At 35.7% G+C, this 19,701-nt stretch overlaps 1 protein-coding gene and 1 pseudogene across 3 annotated transcripts in view; one reads left to right on the top strand and one right to left on the bottom strand.

Annotated features, from left to right (window-relative positions):
- The window catches only part of ALCAM (activated leukocyte cell adhesion molecule), a 210,915-nt gene extending 191,423 nt beyond the window's left edge, over nucleotides 1-19,492 (top strand). For all 3 annotated transcript variants that reach the window (XM_077884306.1, XM_077884307.1, XM_077884305.1), the window contains 2 exons: nucleotides 15,356-15,471; nucleotides 16,983-19,492. In XM_077884306.1, coding sequence (XP_077740432.1) covers nucleotides 15,356-15,443 — 88 coding nt within the window. In that variant the 3' untranslated portion in view covers nucleotides 15,444-15,471; nucleotides 16,983-19,492. The remainder of the gene's footprint in view (nucleotides 1-15,355; nucleotides 15,472-16,982) is intronic.
- LOC144305558 (vacuolar protein sorting-associated protein 29 pseudogene) lies at nucleotides 6,316-6,997 on the bottom strand (annotated as a pseudogene).
- Nucleotides 19,493-19,701: the final 209 nt, after the last annotated feature.

The raw sequence follows: 19,701 nt of genomic DNA, 5'->3' as shown, positions 1-19,701 counted from the left end.
TGATCATTTCCTGTGTATGTAAGGTATTCACTCACAGTTCTAGGCAAAAAGCATTAATTGACTAAGCCTACTTCATGTCTAGTTATTTAATAGATAGGAGAAAAAAAATAAAAATAAAAAATAAAAAATAAAAAAAAATAGGAGAACATTAAAGAATGAGGACTGATTCAATTACTATTTTTTATGATGTTCTCGATTTCTCTCTATCCTGTCCCCTGAACATTGTTTTTAGCTATGCAGGAAGTTACCGGCTACTATTTGAGTTCCAAATCCTCTCATATACCTTGTAGTGCAATAACTAATGAAAAATTAAGAGAACCAAAGATAAAGGAAAAATATAAAGGCAACATGATGTAGCCACTAACTTATTCAGACATTTGTTAAAACCATAATTTCCAGGTTGGTTGCATCTAAGAGACCCTTGACCACCCTACTTCTTACCACTAAACTGGAAGTAAGCTCTAACCAGACATTTGTCATCTCAAAATACACATTGTGTGAATCTTGGACACTTACCAAGAGATTTATCTTTTGCAACTGTGGAATCCATGACTATTTTCATAAAGTTTTTATGTAATATATGGACAAACTAGAAGTCTAAAACTCACCTTGTCAGTTTTACCTTGTAGAACGCTATATTATTCCACTACTGTTTCAGGAAAAAACAAAAACAAAAACAAAAAACAGAGATGGTCCTAAACTGGCAAAAAGATTAATGAGGACTTGCCCAAAACCCTGAAATTTCAAGAAACATTGTTATTTGTTTCTTAACAATGCTACTAAGCCTTTCTAAAATTTTTCTCATTAGTATCTCTTCATATATAGAAGATCTCGCAAGAAAGTTGATTTTAACTGAATTCTATTTCCAATCAATACTTACTTTAAAATCAAATGTATGTTTCCCCAAGGGAAAATCGACTCTCTACTGAATAATTTGAGAAGATAGTGCTTGAGGACCAATATAGCACATTTTTAATCACTTTCTTCATCACTACATAAGCACCTACTAGTCTTCTTTTTATTTTTTTTAACTGAAATCCTCAACAATTTAATGAGTTAAATGCAATTAACCCTATTTCACAGTGTCCAAGTCTCTGTGAAATTAACCTGCTCAAGATAATACATGTGGTATATTATTCCATATCCCATATAATTTCAAATATATTTTGCTGCCTCAAGACTTCTTTGGAATTAAAATTTCATCTCTGGCTTTGAGTGCCTGCCGGCATTTAATATAGTGCAAGGGATGGAAGGGTGTGCTCTAAAGTACAGGCCTGACATGGCCTCTCCCCTTGTATTAGAAATCTGGCAAACCCAAATTTTGGTTTCTTTCTCTTTCCCTAACCATAGCCTAGCAGGCAGCCAGAATGAAGGGAAGAAAATGCCCCATTATCCTATCAAACTATAAATAACAGAGAGGACTATAGGAAAATAAGATAATGTAGAAATGCTAGAGTCTCCATATAGTCAATCAACTACAAGGTCACTGGCCACTCAAAGGGCAGAACCATCCATCCATAACCCTCCCCTCTCCTTCTAGATATTCCCTGAAATGTTTCCAGAGGAAAGGGCTTGCTTCAAAAGATAATATTTTCCATTTTTTAAATATTTTCTAGGTGTCTATATACATGCTTTTCTTAAATTTCAAGTGTGTTCTCTTTTCAAAGGTGTAGGGAAGCCCTGGTCCCTGAGCCAGGCTATGTGCTATACCAGCATTACCCACGTTAAGGAAGCACTTTGAACTCTGAAGGCTGAATGCATGCAGGCAGCATCCTGTTCTGCCTATTCAGAATTCTTATGTTTATTTCAATCCCCCAATTGTTTATGTAACGGATGGTCCCCATATTCACTATTGGCCTAAATGAGAGACCATTTTTAAAATTTTTACTGAGGACTTAAGGATTCCCTATTTTAGTGGAGAGTTTCTTTGAAGAGTCTTAAAATTCTAGGGATATAAAATTGAAAGTAGTATTAACAAGACAAACTCTTTATTCTTCTTCTTTTCCTTCTTCAAAACTAGAAAATGCTGACAGCTCTTCTTCTGAGATGCAGGAACTAGAGCCCTCCTCTCCTCTGACTCTTTAGTAAGCTTGGCTCAGGAGGAAACTCACTCTGCTGAGAGCTATGTGACCAGGGAAGAAAGAAAAATAACTATTCTTTTGGAGATGACCTTAATTACCTGCACAGGTATCAATGGCCCGTTTGCCAAAAGTGATGATTCCACACTGTCAGGGTCCCAGTCTTAGATACTGGTAGCCTCGGTGCCCTTCTGCAGTGTCTACCAGGCAGATTCACACAATGTGTATTTTGAGATGACAAATGTCTGTTTAGCGCTTACTTCCAATTTAGTGGTAGGAAATATGGTGGTCAAGGGTCTCTTAGATGAAACCAACCTGGAGATTATGGTTTTAACAAATGTCTGAATAAGTGGCTACATCAGGCTTCCTCTACCTAGGAAGTGTTCATGATTACTCATGCTCCCTCTAGAAGAGTTTTCAAATTTGTTCTACATAAACCTGCTTTTGAAACACCTAAAATTTTATGAACTCTTTCATGTGGGAATTATTTTAAGTGGGTATTGTTTTTGTTTTTCAACCGTTCAATTCCATTATGGCATTCTGTCTTTTCAAATGATCCCACCTCCCAAGATTGTGATGTATTGGCTATGCCTGCCACTTTCACCCTCCTTCACTTTGCTAACCTCCTTCATCCCCTACTAAATGATTTTTTAATTGGGAGGTAGTTGACACCCAACACTGGTTAAGGTGAACAACATGTTGATCTGATACACTTATATATCGTGATACAATATGTTAGAGCATTAGCTACCGCCTTCATCATGTCACATAATTACCACCTCATTTTGTGGTGAGAACATTTAAGATCTGGTGTCTTAGCAACTTTGAGGTATTTAAATCAAGGCAACTTTGCTGGCATCGCCATTTTTAGTCCTCTACTTCTTTTGAAGGAGATCTCGAAACAAGTCTATAATATTGAGCAAAATACCACAAACGAGGTGGAGAATCTTCTACAAAGTTATTTAAAAGCAACTTGAACCCTTAATAGGCACTGCACTTATGGAAATGACGTAGTATGAAGAGTTAAGACCTAAGTTTGAACTCCCTTCTGCTACTTAGCAGCTATATGATTGTGAGCATTAGCTACATGACTCTCATCAGTTTGGTCAGCCTGTGCTACCTGCAGGGCGCTTTCCTTGCCTATACACTATCACATGTGCCCTCTTAGCAGCCCTACTTATCAGATCCTATTACTCCGGATTTATAGGTGAGCAAGCATGCTTCCGAGAAGGTATTTAAACAAGGACTTGCAGCCCAGACTTGACACATGAAGATGAGAATTCAGGCCCACTGACCCCTAAGGCCAAGACTTTTCTTCATGCTTCACAGATTAGAGGAGTCATTCACCTCTAGGGCTTCTTCCAACATTTTTGCTATTCTATGATTTAAATTGCCTCTCATATTTAAAGTTACGAAGCCAAACAATGAAGAAAGTTTAGGAGAACCATAAAAATTTTGACCCAAGCACTCATTCTTTATAAATTCTTAAACTTGTCCTTCCAATCAATTGACCAAAAAATATTTGGCTGAAGAGAATGACTTAAATACATTTGTCTCTCCTTCCAGGCATACATGCATTTCTAACCTCTGTGATTCTTTCAAATCTCTGAAATTTTCCAACGTTAAAAAAGATACATTCATAAAGTTTTGGGTTTTTTTTTTTAAAGATTTTATTTATTCATTATGAGAGACACAGAGAGAGAGAGAGAGAAAGAGGCAGAGACATAGGCAGAGGGATTCGATTCCGGGTCTCCAGGATCACGCCCTGGGTCAAAGGCAGGCGCTAAACTGCTGAGCCACCCAGGCGTCCCTACATGCATAAACTTAAGTTTATTGTTACCATATCAATTTCAAAACCAAGCCAAACTAATCAGCATAATTTTTAAAGGCTTTTCCCTGCTAGGGAGAGTGGAGTCTCAGTAATAAAAATGGGAAAATTAATAATAAAATGCATGTAAATTTTATATACTAATAGTCAATGAATACCCCCTCCCCCACTAGCCACACTATTTTTATTTCTACTTAGCACATTTGACAATGGTTAACACTTAGCATATTTGTGTAACCCTGTAATGTGGTTCATGGATTCTAGAGCAAGACTCCTGGAGTTTGAATCCTGGCTTTGCTACTTACTAGCTGTGTGATCATAAGCAATTTTATTAGTCTCAATGTAATATGGAGATATCCTAAGGCTGAAATAATTTAATATCTATGCCACACTTAGAACACTGCCTGGCACACTAAGGCATTATAAGACTGCTAGCAGCTATTATTTTGGAGAGTGAAATTAAGAAAAGAAGGGAGATATTGCTCTTCATTTACCATTTCTTACTGTTTTTTTCTTTTATAAACTTTAAAATAAGAAAAGCAATTCATTAGAAGTTACTAGACTCTCACTCTACAAACATGTTCTACAAATATGTCATATTATCTCTAAACACGCCCCCCCCCCCGCTTTTTTTTTTAAATTCCAAACTGTGAGCAGTGATCTTTAGCCTGATTTACCTGGACAAATATGTTGAAAGATTCTGTGATTTACCCTGAATACAGCTTCCCCAGAGATAATTCTAGTCACTCCCTTCCCCTTGGTACCTCCTTCTATTTAATATGACTTGATGAAACCATAGAAGCTACTCTCTGTCCCTAAAACAATAAATCCACCCGAAAGTAAATAGAAAGGGAAATGCAAAAGGTATGCAGTTTTTCCCAGCACGTTTTACCTGGTTCTTTTGTCCCTGCTGCAAGTCATCTATGCTTTAGCTTTTCTCAGTATAATGTTTTATATTAAGGTAAAGAATGCTTACAATTCATGTGCAATTACATCTGTTTTGATATATGTAATACAGCTTTGTGATCATTACTCCAGTTATCAAATAGAACATCCCATCACCCCAGAATGTTCTCTTGGACTCTCTTTCTGTTCAGCCCCACCATCCACATTCCCTTAGGCAACCACTGTGCTGATTATTAACACCAGAGATAACGTTTGCCTAATCCTGAACCTCATATAAATGGAATTATACAGAACGTACTCTTTTGTGCCTCGCTTCTTTCATTTAACATCATGTTCCTGAGGAACATGTATTAATGATTTTATTTTTTGAAATTACCGAGTAATGTTCCACTGTTAGAATATGTCACATTATTTTAATCCATTCTCCTGTCCATGGACGTTTGGATAGTTTCCAGTTTGGGCTATTATGAGTAATATGGCTAAAAACATCCTTATACAAGCATTTTTGTGGGCATATGTTTTCATTCTCTTGGGTTAGTACCTAGAAATGGAATTGCAGGTCATAGGGTAGATATTTTTCATAAGAAACCACCAGATAGCCTTCTAAGGTAGTTGTCCAAATCCCAACTCCTACCAGCCGTGCTTGAGAGTTTCAGTTCTTGCATATCCTTGCCTAAATTTGGTGTTGTCGTTCTGTTTAATCTAGCCATTCCAGGAGGTGTGAAATGATACCTGATTTTGGTTTTAACTTGTATTACTCTGAGGCCTAAGGATTTTAAGCTCCATGTACTTATTGGTCATTATTTTTATGCAGTGACTATTCAGGTCTTTTACTTATGATTTTACTCGTATTTGTGTTTTGTGTGTGTATCTGTTTGTGAATGATCTGTAAGAATTATTTACATATTCTGTGTAAAAATCCTTTGTTATAGCGATATCGTGACTATTTTGTCCTAGTCTGTAACTTGGCTTCTTTTTTTTTTTAACACTGTCTTTCAATGAGCACAAGTTTTTAATTTTAATGAAGAACAATTTAGGAACTTTTTCCTATTATGTTTAGTACTTTCTGTGCCCACTTTTCAAAATCTTTGCTTATCACTAAATGGTGAAGATATTTTTCTGTCTTTTTCTAGAAACTTTATACATTTAAGGATATGATACATCAAGATAAAGGTGGTTTGTTTGGATGGTTGGTTTTTGCTTTTGCTATACATATATTTGTCAACTCATTCCAGCACTGTATGCTAAAAAAGACTTTCTTTTGGCTTTGGAACATTTATAGTAGTACTGGTGGTGGTGGTAATAATAATAATGGTAATAGTAATAGTAATAACAATAATAATGTAAGTCCTTCAACTTTGATGTTCTGCTGTGTTAGAAATCTTACTTCTTTACATTTTCATATAAATTTTAGCAATTTGTCTTTTACCAAAACAATTAAGAGCTTTTTGGGATTATGGTTTCTTTGAATTTATAGACAAAATTGAGATTTGAATTTTTTTTTTTTTTTTTTTTGTGGTACATAAATGTTTAATTACTTGATTCGAACATGGGAATGAAAAAAAACCCAGCAAGATAGGCCTGGCTTTTAAGACTTTTTGTATTCAATTGTTCTACTTTCACATCATCTCCAATTAGTTGATACACATAAGTGACAACTGTAGAAGCCTGGATGTCCATCAGCACAAATGAAGGAATAATGTTTGCTTCCAAGGCATTATATATGCGCCAGTGGCAGAACTTGGGTTAATGTAGAATTTATTTTCATGCTCAAATGCTTCAAATTTGTGTGTGTGTCCCGAGATAAGAATGTCCACATCGAACTGCCTCTGCAACAGGGCTAAGCTGGCCATGTCTCCCCATGGAATAACTTGATGCCCATGGATCAAACCAATTTTGAACTGCCCAACAGTTAACAACTTTCTGTTCTGGATAATTCAGATTCTCATCGAAGTCTCCTTTCACAATATGAACATCACCAGCCAGAGTCATGAGGTAGTCATGCAAAGGTTTCCAGTACAGAGAATGTGCTCAATCTTTCCTGGCACCAGCAGTTTTTTTAATTTAGCTGGCAAACTGTTGCACTGGTATGGGATGTGCAGATCTCCTAATACCAACACCAATCTGTGCCCAGCCATCCTGTCACTGGGCTCCACTCAGTCACCAAGATTTGAATTTTAAATTTGACTTCTTATTTAGCCTTCCAATTTATGAACAGCACATATCTCTTTATTTACACTCCAGTTTTTCTTAGCAATATTTTATGACTTTTATTGTGGACAATGACATGTCTTATAAAATTTATTCTTATGCTTGGGACGCCTGGGTAGCTAAGCGGTTGAGCATCTGCCTTCAGCTCAGGGCTTGATCCTGGAGTTCTGAGATCGAGTCCCACATCAGGCTCCTTGCATGGAGCCTGCTTCTCCCTCTGCCTGTGTCTCTGCCTCTCTCTCTGTGCCTCTCATGAATAAATAAATAAAATCTTTTAAAAAAAATTAGATAACTGATATTATCCTTTCTTCTTTCATAACACAAGCATTTAAACTATGAATTTCATCCTCAGCATTATGTTAGTTGCATTCCACAAATTTCAGTATGTTGTATTTTCATATTCATTCAGTTTAAATGTTTTTGGATTTCCTTTGTGGTTTCTTTGGAGCCATGTAACTCCAAACATTGTTAAATTCCAAACATTTCTCCTTGACTTCTGTTTTGTTAAGCTTGTGCAAGCTTTTAGTCTTTTGAAATGCACTGAGATCTGTTCTTTTGGCCTATCATGCAGTCATACAATATTACCTGCTGGATGCTATATGGGCACTTGAAAAAAAATATTTTATAGTTGATTGGTACAGTATTCCATAGCTGTATGTCAGATTAAGGTAGATAATAATTTGTTTACGTCTTCTTATTCTTACAAGGTTTTTTGTTTTTTTTTTCTTTTTTCAGTATATATGAAGTCACTTCACATGTAAGAGGGCTATAAGCATACACTTCTAGTACTAGAGCTAGCTCAGTACTAGTTATTTCATCATGATTGTCAATTTGGGATTTTGGTCCATTAATTCTATCAGCTTCTGGGACAGGAGTATTACATTCTCTAAATAAGATTGTATTTGTCTGTTTATTTCTCCCTTTAATTCTATCAGTTTTTGCCTTATGTTTTCTCTAATGACATACACTTTAAATGTTAGGACTTCCTTATGTATTGAATCTGTTATACTATGAAATGTCTTTCGTTATTGCTGTAATATCCCTCATGTTGAATTTACATTGCCTGATATTAATATAGCTATATTACTTTCATATGCTTACTATTTACATGTATATCTTTTTCCATCCTTTTATTTTCAATTTTCTATCTCTGTATACTTAAAGTACATCTCATATGCAGTAAGCTTGATCAAACTATGATTCTCAGGCTGTTGCCTGATTTTGTAAATAAAGTTTTATGGTGGCACAGCCATGCCCATTTCTTCACATGCTATTTGTGTTGCTTTATGATACCAGTGTTGAAGAGTTGGAACACAAACCATATGGCCTACAAGCCTGAAATAGTTGCTATCTGGACCCTCTAGAAAAAATGTTAACCCTTGAAATGTAGCATTTAGTTGTTCTGCTTGCTTAGTACAGTCTGACAATCTCCCTTTGGTTGGAGGATTTAGCCAAGCTATGCTCAACTTAAGTATTGATACAATTACATATAAAACCACCATTTCACTATTTGTTTTCTAGTTGTTCTCTCTTCCTCTTTTCCTACTTTCTTTTGAGTTATTCAAATAAGTTTTACTATTATATTTTAATTTCTCTAATGGCCTTTTAACTATACCTCTTTGTATTCTTTTATTGCAGTTGCTGTAGGGATTACAATAAGAGCTCTTAATTTACAACAATCTACTCATGTAATAATGTAAAACCCTTGAAACATTATAAATGTATTTAACCTCCTTCACATAATTATAGTGTGAGGTTTGTAATATATGCAGTTGTAATGAATATGACAGCAATAGGAAAATGGATGGAGGAGGTTCAATGAGATTGTAATGTTTCAAGGGTCTCTTACAATGCTGTATATATTGCATTAAATGATTGGTTGTCTTTATAAGAAATTGTTTTAAATAGTATTTATATTTTACCATATATATATAATCTACATTCATTCTTGTACATGTGGGTTTCCATGTAGTGTCATTTCCCTTCAACCAAAGAACTTCCTTTAATACGTCTTTGAGCACAGGTCTGCTAGCAAGGATTTCTCCTTGTTTTCTTTCAGCCAATTTAATATGTCTTTATTGCCCTTATTCAAAAGTCTTTTTATTGAATATAAAATTCTGGGTTGAGATTTTGTTTTCAGCATTTTAAAGATGTTTGGTTATCTCTGTTATGAGATTTTTTTTTTTCCTGATGAGACACTCAGCAGTAATTTGTGTCATTGTTCCCCTGCACAAATTTTCTGTGGCTATTTCAAGCCCTTTTCTTTATGTTTGCTTTCTGTTAGTTTGATTATGAAGCACTTAGGTGTGTTTTCCTTTGCGTCATTCCTCTTTGGGGATTGCTGAGCACTTTGGATCTCCAAGTTAATGGGCATCAACAAATCTGGGAATATTTTTTCATTGTTTCTTCAAATATATTTTCTGCCCCATTGTCTTTTACTTCTTCTACTGGAACTCTAGTTGCACATACATGAGACTGTTCAGTATTGTCCCATAGGTCACTCAGGATCTTTTTTTCCCTATCATCTTTCTATTTTTCAAACTGTATAATTTATGTTGTTTTGTCTTTAAGTTCATTGAGGCTTTCTTCTGTACCTCCAGTCTGATGATAAGACAATTCCATGAACTGTTCATTTGCAATATTGTAGTTTTAAACGGTAGAATTATTTTTGTTTACATTTTTTTGCACTGAGATTTCTGTCCTCTCCTTGTCACCACGTTTGTCTTTATATCATAGAATATGTAATGCAATAACTGATTTTAAATTCTTCCCTGCTATCTCCAAAGTCTGTGTCATCCAAGGACACTCTCTAGACTTTGTGTTAAATTGTTCTATTCTTCATATGTATGGTAACTTTTTAAAAATTGTAGATTAGTCTTTTTGGGGTGATACAGAGATTCTATGTTCCATTATATTCTTCTAAAAAATATGGATTGTTTTCCCCAGCAGACAATTAAACTCTAGCTGATTTCCTTGATTTTGTGAAGGTTACATTTACATTTTATATGGCATATCTATCTTAAGTTGAATACTGACACTCAACACATAGTCTTTACTTGGCTCTTCTGGGAAAGATTGATATGTTTGCCAAGGGCTTTTGGCTTGGTGAGATTCAGCTCCAAACTATATTTCCCTGTGTAGACAGTAGCTAAAATCTTTGTCACATTTTTAAACTTTCCACCTGTTGCTTTCTGTCTGGCTAAGTGAAATTTCTGTCTCCACACACACAGTGTAGGAATCATCCAAGGGGTTTATTATGATTTACACACATGTTTGGGGTTCTGTCCACTCTATTGCTCTCTTCTTTCTGAGATTTTTTTTTTCCTTTTATTTACAGTGTTCTAGTTAGTCTTTGTGTCTCCAGCTGGAGAGTGACTTAAGAAGAAAAGTTGTATAACAATAGAACTCACCCAGCATAAGGGTCAAATTTTCTTCAGTTTCTACTTTCTTTTTGTCCCCCTCTAGTACAGGCAAATAGTTTATTTTTCTGAGAGTTTATAATTGTTATAAATGTAAGGATTAACAAAACACATGGGTTTTGGAGTTTTAAAAAATCATTATTGGTACCAGAGTTTCTCATAGTCCATATGTTATTTCAATGTTGTGAAATCGTTATGTCATGAACCTTAACATAACTTCTTTCTTCCAATATGGGTCAAAGAAAGTTGAAAAAATCAGAATTGCAAAACTGATTTATTACATTGCTAAATTTTTAAATTTAAAAAATTTTCTTTTTTAGAAGATGCCTATAGAACATTGACTCTTTTAAGTGTTATTCTCTCTAGTGGCTCCAAACATGTTGGAGTTTTCACTTTAAAGGCAAGGCATAGTGGTTAATGAAATGAGTTTGAAAGAAAAAAAGAACGAGAGAGAGATAGTGAAAGGAGAAGTCTAGAGAAAAGGAATGGAGGAAAAATCAGAGAAGCAAGAGAAGGCAAGGAGAATAAAAGGAAGGGAGAGAAGAGGCTTTGAGACACACGTGGCTTTCCATGATTACTACAATAGCTTACTGACTTATAGAAATTATGGTTATTAGTATTTATTAGACTATATCATTAGAAGCTATTAGAATAATCAAGGTATGTGTTTATATATATAATTTTGTTCAGTTTTATTTGAAAAGACTGGAATAAGGAATCACTCAGGTACTGTCATGGTACTGTATGGACTTTATATTGGTAAACACTAATATCATAAGGAACAGTGGAAGGAAATACATATTAACTGTAATGAGGTCAGTTAATTCAATTCAGTAAAAGAAATGTCCTTTGGATGCCTACTGTATTCAGTCAATATATTAAGTGCTGTGGTTAAAATAGAAATACAGCATAGTAGTTATTCTCAAGGAGTTAGTGATCAAGGAGACTAAAAAGATTGGCTACATCTTAAAGTGTCATGGGACAGATGGCTAGAGATCTGGGTGGAGACTCTCCAAAGGAAAGAGGTAGTTCTTTCTGTTTTTAAGGGCTGAAGAAAGGGAGACATGCCAGTACCTTAATCAGAAGCTAAAGAAGGCCATTGCCATGGGAATAGGGATAAACCAAAGGTAGACTTTTAGTAAAACTGCAACTGAGCCTTAACCTAGCTCAAGTCTAGACTGAACTGGAATCATCAGCTCCTCACCCTATCTCCTTAACAAAGGAAAAGAGAAACCTTACCTAATGGAAAATAACATTGTATAGAGTTGCTACAGTTCATCTATACACATGGTGTCATGGAAAATGAAAAGGACTAGCTGTGTAAAAAGTCAAGAAAATACAATCAATTATCAAGAAAATAGAAAAGCAGACAGATGTGCATGATTTGGACATTGTAATTAATAAATAGACAAAGACATTAAAATGATTATAGATAATATGTTGAACATAGAAGAAAAGATGGTCAAAGGAGATGAATTGAAATGTGTTCTTAAATATTTTAAAATCAAATCGACATTTTAAACCAGAAAAATATAGTATTAGAAAATAAGCCTTTGATGGGTGAATTTAAAAGTGGATTGGTGGGGTGCCTGGGTGGCTCAGTCAGTCAAGTGGCCAACTCTTGATTTTGGCTCAAGTCAGATCTCAGGCTTATGCCTCAGGTTCCATGTTCAGGTGGGGAGCCTACTCCTCCCTCTCCCTGTTCCCCTCCGCTGCTGCTGATGCACATGCTCTCTCTCAAACAAATATTAAAAAAATAAATAAATAAAAGCCGATTGTTTACAGCAGGGCACATAAAAAGCAAACCGGAATACAGATCAATAGAAAACACCTAGATTGAAGGGGCAGTATGGAAAAGAATAGATAAGGAACATAAGAACATAAGAAAAATGTGGGGCACCTACAAAAGATCCAACTTATATATAAGTAAAATACTACAAAGAGCAAAAATGCCCATCACCAATAAAATAAATAAATAAATCATGATGTATTCCCCCAATGACAGGCTCTGTAGCAATGAGAATCAACAACCTATAATGACAATCAACATTATATATGAATGTCACAAACATTAGTTTAAGTAAAAAGCCGACAAGAATTCATGTAGTATGATTCCATTTATGTACAAATGACAGGGACAGGTAGAGCTTTCTGTGAGAACTTAGGATTATAGTAACTGATGGAGAGGTGGTAGAGACTGGAAGGGAGCATAACGGTGGTACTTCTGGGTCTGCAGTTCTTCTGTTTCTTGAGCTCGGCGCTGGTTACATTCAAGCATCCAGTTTTTGAAAATTCATTGAATTGTATGCTAGTGATAGACACATTACCCTGTATGGATATTAGTCTTCAACTGAAACGTTTTATTTTATTGTGTTTAAAGATTTATTTATTTGAGAAAGAGAGAGAGAGAATGCTTGCTAGCATGTTGGGGAGGGGGAGAGAGAGAATCTTAAGCAGATTCCATGCTGAGCATAGAGCCCAACGCAGTGCTCGATCTCACAACCCCAAGATCATGACCTGAGCTGAAACTAAGAGTGGGACACTTAACAGACTGTGCCACCCAAGCCCCCCAGTGAAACCATTTTTAAAAGAATTCATAGATTTATTTTAAAAAGAAAATGATTCAGAGATTCATAGAAAATTCAAGTTCTATCAAAAAATCACCATTCCTCTATTTTACTGTTGAGTTTACTAAAACTTTGTTATCTGTTAAGTAATTTGTTAACCAAAAAGATTAAACCTCAAATTATCTGTGATATACATAATGTGATATATATAGACAGCTTATGTATCTTATACTTTATATATTAAATTATTTTATATATATTTTATTACATAAAATATATGAGAGAGAGAATGAGGATATCCATCTACATCATTCTTCCATTTGCCTGGAAAATACATAAGATAAGAAAGTTGTCATTCACTATTATGTACCATTTTACTGGAAGATGGAAAATATTTTTGTGATAATATAAGTCAAGACATAGACTCAAACTTACAACATGTCTTATTTACATTTTTAAATGTCTGATGCAAAATTGAATTACATATTTTAGCACTTAGTCATGTTGGCAGAGTATGAGCTTGCTCTCCTGCCTTATGAATGGACTTAGAAGGCTGTAGTTTAAGCTAAACTAAGAATTTTTAAATCACAAATTAAATTAAACTTGTGCTAAATATAATGAGTATCCCAGCTTAAATGAGCCATATGTCTTTATCTCACTTGTACATGTATCATATACCATTACATATCTCTTTCTAGTAAAGTTGTGATTCTTAGCAAATGAGCAAAGGAATTCTATTTTTTTTTTTTAAGATTTTATTTATTTACTTATTAGAGACACAGAGAGAGAGAGGCAGAGACATAGCAGAGGGAGAAGCAGGTTCCCTGCAGGGAGCCCTGATGCAGGGCTCGATCCTCAATCCCAGGACCCCAGGATCATGCCCTAAGCCAAAAGCAGATGCTCAACCACTGAGCCACCCAGGTGTCCCAGGAATTCTATTTCAATAATAGAAATACATTTAGGGGGAAATTATTTTTAGGGGAAAAATAGAGCTTTCTCCCTAGTTTCCTTACATACAGGAAAGAGAAGGAAGGAAATATACACTTTTTTGTTTTGTTTTGTTTAGATTTATGTATGTATTTTAGAGTCAGAGGGAGAGCATAAGCAGGAGGGGCAGAGAGAGAAGGGGAGAAAATCTGAAGTCTACTGTGCCAGCAACGTGGAGCCCGACACTGGGGCCAGATTTCATGACCTGTGAGATCCTGACCTGAGCCAAAACCAAAACGCAGACCCTTAGCTGAGTGTGCAATCCAAGCAGCCCAATACTTTTTGAAATACAGTTGTGGGGCATCCCGGGGGGGGGGGGGGGGCTCAGCGGGTTTAGCACCGCCTTCAATCTGGGCTGTGATCCTGGAGACCCAGGATCGAGTCCCACATCAGGCTCCCTGCATGGAGCCTGCTTCTCCCTCTGCCTGTGTCTCTGCCTCTCTCTGTGTGTCTCTCATGAATGAATAAATAAAATCTTTAAAAAAAAAAAAAATACAGTTGTGGTTTCTCCTGAGTCATCCCCAAACCAAGGAATTTAGCTGGTGCTTAAGAAAACCTGATTTCAGCTCTTAAAAGATAGAAGAGTCATGTGTAACCATGGCAGCTACTTGGGCGCTGGTTCTCAAACTTCCGCCTGCGTAAGAGCCACCAGGAGGTCTTGTTTACCAGAGATTGCTGGCCCTCTCCCCAGAGCTTTTGTTTCCATTGTTCATTGTGGGGCCTCAGAATTTGCACTTCTATCAGGTTCCCAGAGGTTGCTGAGACTGTTGGTCTAGGACCACAATTTGAGAACCACCACCAGAGCTGCTTTAGCCTCTGCTGTCAGTGTTCTGTCATAAGCTTGGGTCCCTGTTGAATCTTGCTTTGATTTATTTGATTAAACAGTTGATAAAGATACAGGCCATTAACTCAATCTGGATGCATAATAGGGGATGTTGAAAGGGAAACGCCCTAATAAAACTCCCTTGGAAACATTCTGCAGCAAGTATTTACCCAAAAGGGAAGTTTTTATTATTAAATGATAATTACTTCCTATAAAGTGAAGAGAAAAATATCCCAGCCAAAACCATGATGCAACTAAGTATGCATAGTCTGTGTTCAAAATACTCTCTCTCTTGCTTTTTCTCCTACCATGTGTTTAATGCAACTCCACTACCAAGGTAATTGCACCCGAGTGTGTTCTGTTACCAGTCAAGGCTCACCACTGCAAAATGGTTTGCTGCAGTCTGGTGCCTGGATTAGATGTAAAACATATGCTTTTCAAGACACATTAATGTCACCCCTTTATAAAATTACAAAGAAAAAAGAGTTAAATGCTCACATGTTAAACGTGATGGTATTTATTTAATTTTCTTACAGGACTGCATCAAAACACGTAAACAAGGACCTTGGTAATCTGGAGGAAAACAAAAAGTTAGAAGAAAACAATCACAAAACAGAAGCCTAAGAGAGAAACTGTTCTAATTGTTGTCCAGGTGGGTAGGCTGTGTGAGGTTTCTAGAAATAAGTCCCAAGGAAGTGTGACACCCCCCGACCCCCCACCTCCAGAGAGGGAGGGAAAGCGTTGACATTGAGACGCTTCAGAATTGCAGCTTGCAAAACAGGAGAGTTCCTCCAGAGGACACTTTGGCAACTCAGAAAGGTGTTCTCAGAAGAATGGAATCTCAGTGGTCTCCCCATCCTCTAAAAAATAGCCACTATCCTCTGAATAATTAAAATCAATTTTGAGATTTTAACGTTCAATTAGCATTTTGTATTCTAATGCCAAAAATTTTTTTTTTTTTGCTGAGTGCAAAGCTTAATTTTATAAATTGGTATTATGGTTGGAAGAGAGCTGGTTCTATGCTTCAGATTTATTTTAAAAAGCAATTATGAGAATAACTTTTAAATATAAAAATTTTGATCTAAGGATTTAATACTTACAAGAGTCCATGTATATATGCAGCCATCTCCCAAACTATTTTCATGGAAAGCCCGACACATTTTGTAGACACACAAACACTTTTGCAGTTAGCATGTGTACGATATATATGTGTGTGCGTGTATATATGTGTATCTACACGTGCACATATATGTATGCGTGTATATTCCAATGTTACATATATTGCATATATTTCTATATAATAGCTATAGGAGTGTGATTTTTAAAGACAGTCTCCAAAAAGAAGTCTTTCACGGTATTGCCACTTAGAATTTGAGCTTTTCTTGTTGATTTATGTTCTCCTGAGCCAGCCAAAAAGAGAAGCCATTTGGACAACTTATTTTGTGTGTCCTTGAGAGTAGCTGTTGCTGTAGCTTGCTCATCGGATGTAAAAATCCCCAACAACCACAGTAAAACTTCGGTTCATTATTGGTTTATTTGTATAAGCAGAAGTCACAATCTGAGTGTGTCACCCAAGGCAGGAGGCATGGGAAAGAATTATAACTGAAAGGATGCACACGGGAAAGAAAAGTAGAATAATTGAAATAAAACATTTTTAAAATCTGAACACCGGGATCTCAAACGGATCGGGTGAAAGAAGTAAAAAACTCAGTTCCTTTCCCCCATCCCGCTGTCCCTTGGAGACCAAATAAGCAACATCCCCACCTGATTTTTTTTATTCTTCCTCTGCAGGGCTCATTCCTCAGTCCTTTATAAACAGATTTTGCCTTCTGTTTTCTTCAAAATTAGATAGAGTGAATTCTCAAAGAAAAAGTAAGCTTAAAGACAAAACTTAAAGAATGAAATATTTTCCCAAAAAGCCCTCTAATCTTCATATGAATTAAGCAATTTTCATAAAAATAAAGACTCTCAACAATTCCAAAAAATTACCTGTAGAAGGACTGCAACAATGCCTGGGATTACAGATGGGCTCAGGGACAATGGAGTTTTATGAAAGGATCCTATAAAGTAATTCCTATCACTTTTAGTACAAGGCATCTGTTGATGGTGAAAAATGATTGCTATGGTAACCTACTAAATTGTGTTTTTTTTTCATCATTTCAGAGAAAAAAAAAACTATATAGACCAATTGAAGCATGAACGTGGATTGTATTTAATACATATACAAAGACATTGACAGCAATTCATGGTTCAAGTATTAAGCAGTTCATTCTACCAAGCTGTCACAGGATTTTAGAGAATTATCTCAAGTTAAAACAATTAAATGAAATTACAAACAAAAACAAGTTTTGGCAGCCATGATAATAGGTCATGTATTGTGTTTGGTTTGATTTTTTTTTTTTTTTCTGTAAATGTCTGCACTGAGGATTTCTTTTTGGTTTGCCTTTTATGTAAATTTTTTACGTAGCTATTTTTATACACTGTAAGCTTTGTTCTGGGAGTTGCTGTTAATCTGATGTATAATGTAATGTTTTTATTTCAATCGTTTATATGGATAATCTGAACAGGTACATTTCTGATTCTGATTGCTATCAGTAATGCCCCCAAATTTTCTCACAAGCACCTAAATCCCAAAGGTGGCAGCTTGTGAAGCCTGGGGAACGCACACATTGCTCTATTCAAAAACTGTGATTTTTTTTTCTTTTTTTTAATCACAAGGGAAGGGGAAGCAGAGAGTCAGATTGATAAGCAGCAGACGAATTGATTCTGTGCATGCACGACCAGCTGACTCTCAGAAGTAAGTCACACATGCACATGGACACACATACATGATAATGGTACTCCCAAACTGACAATTTTGCCTATTCTAAACAAGACGTAACACAGAATTTGGGTAGCACTTACCTCTAGAGACACCTGCTAATAAATTATTTTCTGTCAAAAGAAAAAAAACCCAACGTGTGAGAGACAGTTTGGAAAAATCATGGATAACATTCCCATTTTCACAGCTCGCAATGTAAATCACTGTAATTAAAAATTGGTGTTAAATCCTTTGGGTTATCCACTGCCTTAAAATTATACCTATTTCCTTTAAAAAAAAAATAGATATCAGTCAGAATTGGAGATTTTTAACAGTGGTCATTATCAAAGCTGTGTTATTTTCCACAGAATATAGAATATATATTTTTTTCGTGTGTGTTTTTGTTAACTACGCTACAGATATTGAATGCACCTTGAGATAATTTAGTGTTTTTAACTGGTACATAATTTATCAAGCAGTACATGAAAGTGTAATAATAAAATGTCTATGTATCTTTAGTTACATTCAAATTTGTAACTTTATAAACATGTTTTATGCTTGAGGAACTTTTTAGGGTGGTAGTATAAATTGGAAACTTTTTGAAGTAGACTGGATAAAGGCCCATAGCTACTTGTGACTAGACTTTTAAACTTTGCTCTTTCAAGCAGAAGCCTGGTTTCTGGGAGAACCCTGCACAGCCATTTTTTGTCCCAGGATTTACGTAACTTTACAGGAAAAAAATTAAAAGAAAAAAAAAAAATGAACATCAGATTTCCAGATAAAGAACTGTATTCTTTGGGAGGAAAAGGAAAACTGATGTTTGTTTTTTAGACTGATGAGATAAACAATTCTGAAGGCAATGAAAACGAAATAGAAGATAAAGTCAGAAGGAGATTGGGAATAATATTTCGCCACTTCTGCATTATTTAGAAACACATGTTATTGTACATTTAGTAAACTGTTGATTGTTCTGAGCAGTAGTGACTCAGTTTAATAAAAGCTTCCTGTAGTGCATTGGTATGGACTCAATACATAAAATATCCTACTAGACTCAATGCTGTATAAAATATTATGGGGAAAAAGAAAATATGTTATTTTGCCTCTAAACTTTGATTTATTGAAGTTTTATTTGGCAGGAAAAAAAAATTGAATCTTGGTCAATATTTAAACCAAAGTGAAAGGGGAAAAAAACCAAAGTTATTTGTTTTGCATGGCTAAGCCATTCTGTTATCTCTGTAAATACTGTGATTTCTTTTTTTTTCCTTTTCTCTTTAGAATTTTGTTAAAGAAATTCTAAAATTTTTAAACATCTGCTTTCCACAATACACCATGAACACTAAAATGAAATTACTTCCCTATAAATATCTTTTTTTCTTTTTTTTCTTTTGGTGTGGGAGATCAAAGATTCAAAGTCTAACTCCTAAGATATATTTACAGAAAGAAGCGCTGTCACAATAGAGAGGGTAATACTACAATTATTTCTTGGCTTCCACTTGCTGTAGTTAACTAAGTCCAAAAACAGCTGTCAGAACCTAAAGAGCAGAACATTTGAAACTCAGAGCTCTGGACGGAAAGCAGGAAGTTTGCCGGGGACAAAGGGGACAGCACTATTACTATTGAATCAATGCCTGGAGAAAAAAAGTGGAGTTTATATGTGTAACGGGAGCCACATGCACAGCGAGGCTGGGAAGGAAGATACTGCACCATCCTTAACTTCGGAGCTTGCATCTCTCCAATGTAACGCTTTGGCAACAGGAGACAGGTCTTGCCAGTTCAAGTCTCACTTCCTGTCTGTGTTACCAGAATTGTACGTGGAAATGGATTAACATACCCGTCTATGCCTAAAAGATAATAAAAATGAAATATGTCTTCACATGCCTCTCACAGCTGTCTTCTTGTCTAAAGTAGGCTGTTCATGTGTAGAAAGTCACTGTCTTTATTAGAGAGGGGACAAAACTGACTGTGATTCCCCGTAGCCCTGAGCAGTGAATGCGGCAAAATAAAATTGTCTATGCCTTCCCACGATGGCAGGCCAGGCCACCACATGTAGTCCTGGACTTCAACGGTGGTTGGTTCCTTAAT

This window comes from Canis aureus, chromosome 35, assembly GCF_053574225.1.
Source record: "Canis aureus isolate CA01 chromosome 35, VMU_Caureus_v.1.0, whole genome shotgun sequence".
NCBI lineage: Eukaryota > Metazoa > Chordata > Mammalia > Carnivora > Canidae > Canis > Canis aureus.
Note: the sequence above shows the minus strand (reverse complement) of the source record. Positions and strands in the feature narration are given on the sequence as shown.